Source organism: Macrobrachium nipponense, chromosome 3, assembly GCF_015104395.2.
Source record: "Macrobrachium nipponense isolate FS-2020 chromosome 3, ASM1510439v2, whole genome shotgun sequence".
NCBI classification, from domain to species: Eukaryota; Metazoa; Arthropoda; class Malacostraca; order Decapoda; family Palaemonidae; genus Macrobrachium; species Macrobrachium nipponense.
The window spans coordinates 132,974,988-132,982,532 of record NC_087202.1 but is presented as its reverse complement, the minus strand read 5'-3'; the positions used below and the strand labels follow the sequence as shown (position 1 = coordinate 132,982,532).

General features: G+C 38.4%; 1 protein-coding gene across 1 annotated transcript; it reads right to left on the bottom strand.

The window, feature by feature from the left end:
* Nucleotides 1–223: 223 nt before the first annotated feature.
* Nucleotides 224–544, bottom strand: LOC135222524 (uncharacterized). The gene has a single exon (XM_064260610.1). It carries the CDS (start codon nt 542–544, stop codon nt 224–226), a length of 321 nt encoding a protein of 106 aa, XP_064116680.1.
* Between the last annotated feature and the right edge of the window lie 7,001 nt (nt 545–7,545).

Here is a 7,545-nt window from a genome sequence, read left to right as displayed (position 1 = left end):
CTGGCAAATTTCCTACTAAGTCACCTACAAAACCATCTACTTCTGCCTGTAATGAAACTTCCATTTGATCCTTATTCATACCCAGTGCCCAGGATAAGGCATCTGCTACTGTCATGAATTTCCCCGACATAAACTCTGCCACCAATGAAAATCTCAAATTTCATTAGCATCCGTTGGCATCAAACTGCTGCCAAATGTAACTCCTTGGAATTGAATAGTGGTATCAAAGGTTTATGTCTGTCTCCAAAGTAAAAGAGACTCCAATCAAAAACTGCTGAACCCTTTCACATGCCCACATGACTGCAAGACACTCCTCAATTTGCACCCACATTTGTTTTGCTTCAGACAGCAATCTTGAACAAAGTGCTGCAGGCTTCCATGTCTTACCAGACCTCTGCCTTAGCACTCCTCCCAATCCATATGACCTAGAATCTGCAGAAACCTTAGTAGATTTATTGGGATCAAAATAACACAAAACTGGAGCCGAAGTTAAAATTTTCTTCAAGGACTGAAATACCTTCTCTTGATCTTGATCCCAAACCATGCATTCTTTGTTGACAGCAGGAGGGTAAGTGGTTGAATTACATCTTGTAACCTTGGTAGGGACCTCACCAGAAAATTGACCATACCCAACAGTCTTCTTAACTCATGTACATATGAAGGTTTATCTATGTTCAAAATAGCCTTGACCTTTTCTGGATTTATTCAGACTCCCTCATAGTCTGGGTGCCTAAGCCCGAACCTTGTTGCAAGGTTTGCCCAATGTTTTTTTACTGATTTCCCCCTATTTAGAGGATGTTGATTTCAGATCTGAATGATGCCATACTGGCACCCTTGAGGGTTTTGAGATATTCAAGATGGGCGCCAATATTGATGCCACAATATGTAAATATTAGTCTTATGATCATTACTTTGATAAATTATCATTACTAGAGGTATATTCTATTAGGATTCACAAAGAAACGAATAAAATGTGCCAGAATGTTTATATTTAATAGGAAATATCTCATTTTATCATTATGATTGATTCAAAATGACCAATAATAGATTTTCCACATGTTATTAGTTAACTTTTAGCGATAAATATCTAAAAGACTATTCATTTCAGGCAAAATTCAAGTAATACTTAAACCCAGAAAGATGAAAAATAATTACCAGATATTTGAGCATGGAATCAAAATACAAAGGAATGAAAACAAAAACAAAAAATTATTATTATTCAACTACGTCATTACTATACTATCTTCAATTAATGATACAAAATATGCTTTGAAATGCTACATAATCTTTTGCTTTGAAAAAGTTTAATATGTGCAATATGCAGGAGGATATACAAATCTTCAGTTTCCTCTATATTCTCTTCATTGACATCACTGTCTTCGTCTTCACTCATGTCATGCCTTGTCCAAATATTATAGCAGTTCCCACATGCACTGTAAGCACAAATGATTGTACAAGATAGCTCATGCAACCACACCTTTGAGATTTGCATGACTCATTACCAGAGCATCTACAATAAACTTGCGGGCTTCAGTGGCAATAGGACTAAAGTCACTTTGTTCATCTCCTAATTTTTTTCAGAATAAACCGGTTCTCAGGATCTTGATAGCTGTAGTCTTTCCATTGCCCCACATGTAAGCTGTTGTGTCGCATCCAGTGAGTGCATGGGCTGCTAACAAATCTTCAATTATGTCTGGATGTTTGGACACTGTGTCAGAAATGCTGCAGACTGATCTCTTAGCACTTTTCCCTTCCATCCCAACAGGAACCTTACTGTTGTTATGATGGTAATGGTGTGCAAGAAGGAGGATCACTTCAGTGTCATCACAAATAACTTTGATTGAACACCCTCCTTCTCTTGCAAGATGAATCATCTGTTGTACAATGATAACATCTGCCTCTTCATGTGCAGTTTTGAGGTCATATCTTGACAAGGAAGCTCAATGTTCAACCTGAACTGGAACTGGGTTACCTCCTGTAAGGACTAGCTTGTGTGTGTAAGCTTCATGAAATGATGGTAAAGATGATATCCTTGATGGCAATTGCTGGCAAATAAGTTCAATCAGTTGCTTCGTGTTATATGTAACATTGAGGATAACACTGTTTTGGTAGGGGCATATCTAGCCTCAGTTGGTACTGTCTGGTAACGCCTGCACATCCACTCCATGTTCCATCTTTAATACTGTAATTGTTGTACTGGTCAAAAACTAAATAGACATCACTCTCACTGAGCTTGTGCATGATTTAGTCAACAAAGCTATCATGCAGTCATGGATGGCCCCTTTTGATGGTCAATGAACTACCCACAGTATTGCACATCCATCAATGATTAGCTCTTCTTGAATTAGTTGATCCTTGTAGTTTGACCGAAAAGATTGCTCAACCTGTAGATTCCTCTTTGATACTGTTATCAAACATTGATGTTGGCACTAGAGCAAGTTCATGGTCAAATACATGCTTCAAATCAATATCTCTTGTTACCAAAATACCCATTACTCTGGAGTTACATCAGAGCAGTGTCAAATGTAGATCATGGACCAATAGTAACACTCTTCTTAGAGTCAGACAGTGTTTTAACTCTGGTTCGAATCGGATTATGGAACCCTGCCGGCCACGGTTCATGAATTCTACCGTCTGTTCATTTCCGATGGCAACTACTTCATCAGCATTCACTTGGCTATATTTAACAACCTCAGAAGCTATTTTGACAAGGCCATCTTGATGTTCATCTGACTCAAAGGATCAATGGAAGATGACAGTTTCTCACGGATTTTCTTTCTGTCAGTTTCATCAGCATGTGTGCGAGTATTTGACTCCTCCTTGTGTGAAATAACTTGCACCTAATTAAAGTTTTCTTTCATTTCAACAAGATTTTTAACAAGCTGGCTGCAATGGTGTAAATTAATTGCCTATCTCTTCATGGGTGCTGGTTTAAGAGTAATGCCCACCAGTCCTCCAGGACCATGGCCATGGCCACATCTCATAAATGTGGTCTCTATGAACATATCAGACCAAATCCTCTTCCAGATGCATGCTTGATGCCGCATTACATGTTCTCCTTTCATGAAAGAATTAAGGACCTCCAAGTATTATAAGCCAAACCTGACATAATTAAAGTGACCAGCATCAAAGAAATATAGCAACATCATCTTCACTGCCATCAGATGAAGGGGCTATTCTGCCTCACTCTCTGCTCTTATAAAGAACATCATTATAAGCATTGGTTTGATTAAGCAATCAACCCATAATTTTGTTGTCCTGCTCTCATTTGCTCTTGTGTCCAGTATCTGTAACATGTTTTCATAGCTCTGACACTGTTGGCTCATAGAGTGAAGAAGTTCTGCAACCAGCCGAAGAGTTCTTAACATTTTGTGGGAATTTCTTTCCAGATAACCTTTTGAATACCCCTCCAAAAGCTGCCTCCATAAGTTCTTTCAGTTCAGTGTCACCCATAAGATTTCCAGCGGACCACCAAGTCTTGTAACAAATGATTTAAACAACTTTGGGAATGCCAATGTTACAAGAACAATCAAACGATATGTAATATAATTTTGTGCTTATTCAAATCTTTGCCATATTCAAATTCAAATTCCTTGCATTTAGGTCCAAATTGAACTTCATAAAAAGATTAAAAATAGATTTTATAGATATAGATATATATCATATGATTAGTATTTCTTATTTTATTCTAAACAAACAAAATATAAAATTTCATGTACATAATTGAGTATAATTATGATAACCAGTTATTATCTGCTCATCAGAGCATGAAAACTAGTCCTTGTAACATGAACCTACCAAGTTTTACCTTTTAAAATGACAGTTTAGCCAGAATATTGTCCATAAAAGAAAAATTACAAAATATGGTGGCCATCTTGAATATCTCAAAACCCTCAAGGGTGCCAGAGTAGCATCATTCAGATTTGAATTCAGCACCATCAAAATAGGGGAAATCAGTAAAAAAACAGGCAGACCACAAAACAAGGTCATGCAAAAAAATCTTAGTTTGGCACTTGGACTATTAGTGCTGATGATATCCCCAGAAATTATATTTGTTTTTGCTTAAACACACACTTCTCTTCATTCAGGTTTAATCTTGACTTCTTAATTACCTCTAGAACATTTCTTAGGTTTTTTGTTATGCTCCTCTTCTGACCCTCCAGATACCACTATGTCATCCAAAAGGCATTCTACCCCTGTTATTCTGTTTAACAATTCTGTCATTTTCCGTCTGAAAATCTCTGGAGCAACGCAAATATCCATCAGCAACCTCTTAAATCTGTACCTAATCATGGGGGGTTATAAATGTAGTTAAGTTCCTGGATGCCTCATCCAGCGGTACCTGGTAAAACCCAGATTTTACATCCAACTTAGAAAAATAAGCAGCCCCACTGAATTTACTAGCAACATCATCAAAAATGGGAATTTCGAAAATCTCTCTTCAAATATCTATTAAGCTGTCTGTAGTCTATACACAATCTGACCTCCAAAGGCACTGCCTTGGGTTTCACTACTGGCAACATGGGACTGACCCATTCTGTAGGGTGAGTTACATTTTTAATGACGTCTGACTTCTCAAGCTTGCTTAGATTCTCTTTAAAAGCGGACACCAATGGTATGACCACTGACCTACGACACCTAACTCTGAGTGGGATGGCCCCCTGTCTTAAACATAAACTCACTGGCTCAGTCCTCCACCTCCCAAAGCCAAAAAGTTATTTTTCTACCTCAACACTGCCCATAAACACAATGATTTGCAATTCCAAAGCTGCACTCCTACTCAGCAAATTATCTCATTTGCTCTTTGGGCTCAACGCGTAAACTCACTCTTACAACTTCCTATCTTTATAACCCACTATGGTACAAAACATCCCAATGATGTCCACTTGGCCTGCAGGAGAAGTCAATTTACTTCAGCTTTATCTAAAAGTTCAAGTACCAAACTAGCTCTTACTCTCTGATACCTACTATTATTTATAATGGTTACATAAGTGCCCATATCTACCTTAAAGTCCATTGCCTGAAACCCGAAACCTTAATGCTATTCTTAGTGGGTCTGATCCCTATCCCACATCCCCAGCCAATTCTCCCAAAAATGCCTGAGCTCCCTCTAGCCCTTCCCCTTCAGAAGTGGAATTTAATTGGTTAACCCTACCCACTGCATCAACCTTGCCATCACTCAATTTGAGCATTACTACAAAATGATTCCACATATGGCACTCATTACATGTCTTCCCATACACTGGGTATTTACGTGGTAAATGAGAACGGGCACAAAATTTACGCTTAATCTCCCCTGTCCTAGCTCCTTCATTCTTACCTCTTGAGAATTTTACCTAATCAAAGCTCTTACTTTGCTCTTCCTCTTGCTTCCTGCCCTCATGGACAGCATTATATTTTCTAGCATATGCAACAACATCATCTAAAGTCAAGACGGGGCCCAGTCATATTCCCCCTGGACATAGTCCCCCACGGACATTTTCCCCCTAACATATTACCCTTCGGACATTTTCCCACCTAGACATTTTCCCCCCTAGTAGACAGCAAGTCACTCTGTTACCACAGTGATAATTTAAGTGGTTGGGATAATTTAAGTGGTTAGTTGAGACCAAATCTCGGTACAGCCTGCACACGACATGGAAGTAGTCAAAACAAGTAGGGATGGAGACAAGATTTGTTGTGAAGGATACATGTACATGAAAAAAGAGACCCTAAATATATGAATGTATTGAATATTTTAATCCTTAATGCAAAAAGTACACTAGTATTAATGACATTTTTCTTCTATATTTAACCCTAAATATCCCTTATGAATAGTTAAATCCTTAATTCAATTATGTTTTATCAGTTTTTATTGTTAAGTAAAAATACAATAAATCATGCATGACTGAGTAACAAACAAACTTTTGCTCTTATTGTATACAGTAGGTAAATGTCCAGATGGGAAAATGTCTGGGTGAATATGTCCTTGGGGAATATGTCAGAGGGGAAAATGTCTGGGGGGAATATGTCCTAAGGGGAATGTGTCAGAGGGGAAAATAGCTCTATCTTCTCCACTAGATCATCATTTAGGATCCCAGCAATGAACTGATCACGAATGCTTCTCTTTCTTTCAAAAAAATCATAGTACTCAGATGCTGACTATAAAGTACAAAGGTAGACTTCAGTATCCTCATGTGGTTGCTGTGTGTGCTGATAAAACACCGTACGGATCCTTAACATGTTCTCTTTTGTGGCGAAAAAAATTCCTAAATTTTTCTGCAACTTTTTTGTAGTCCTCAGTCGACAAATTAAATATTTTCATACCCTCCTCTGACTCTGGACCCATACAGTATTCAAGGCTAGCTACCTGAAATTCTCCTGGCTTATTTTCCAATTCTGTCAATAATTGGAAGGTTTCATACTGGGTAATAAATCTATCCCAATTTTGGTCAACAAAATTCAATGGCTGTGAAGACTTATATTGTGCCATAATGAAACAAAATAAGACTTATTCTAGCTTAAGGCTATACAGTCTACATCACTAGCCTATAACAACCCACACACAACCTAAAGTGGTCCAAAGACTAAGCGTAAACTAGCCTAAGCCTTACCCCATGGAGCCACCTAGAGTATTTTTGGATACTGGTAGCCAATGCAGCTTCATTTCAAGTTGACTTGCAAAGAAATTAGAAATACCAGTTATTAAATGCATTTCGCTGAATATTGCACAGTTTGGCTTGCAGATTGTACACAGCGAGTGCGACGTAGTTTCTTGTAGAATACACATAGGTGCTAGAGTAATCCGCACTAAACTCATTGTTCACGATGATGTAAATACCCCATAAATAATGTTGGCCTTTCTAACATAAAAGTGCATTTGCAGCTAAAAGGTTGCACTATGGCCAATGATAAAGTTAATGGCAATCTTTTTACTGGTTGGGGCAGATTACTTTAGCTTCTTCGTTCTCGGTATGGACAAGGTTGATAGAGTAAGTTTGTTTGTGACGCACAACGGCGTAACGCCATATGGTCTCATACCACAGTGATCCATGGAAGGGATAAACGCACCCCAAAGCAACGTTGATATGTGGTGGAGATTGGATACCATTGGAATCGCTCCCCATGAACAGTTCACCACCTCAGAGCACACTGCTATGAATAAAGTCCAGAGTAGCATTGTGAGTATTGAACGAGGGTACCAAGTAAGTTTACCATTCCCCCTCCAGAATGTCCAGATACAAATTATTGTAATGTATTTGCTCAATTGAATGCATTAGAAACGCAGTTTCTGAAAGACCCTGAGCACCGAAGAAACTATGAGAACATCCTTCAGACGTATCTCAACGCTGAATTCATTTATGAAGTCACTAATTCAAAGATTGAGGGATATTACTTGCCCCACTTTGAGGTTAAGGAGCAGAGTCTCACGACTCCTTTACGTATTGTGCTCAGCGCATCCTCTAAAGTCAAGGGAGAACTGTTGTTGAATGATTGCCTTTATCCAGGTCCCAACTTAGTTGAAATGTTATATAATTTGCTCCTCAAGTTTCGATGCGATCCCTC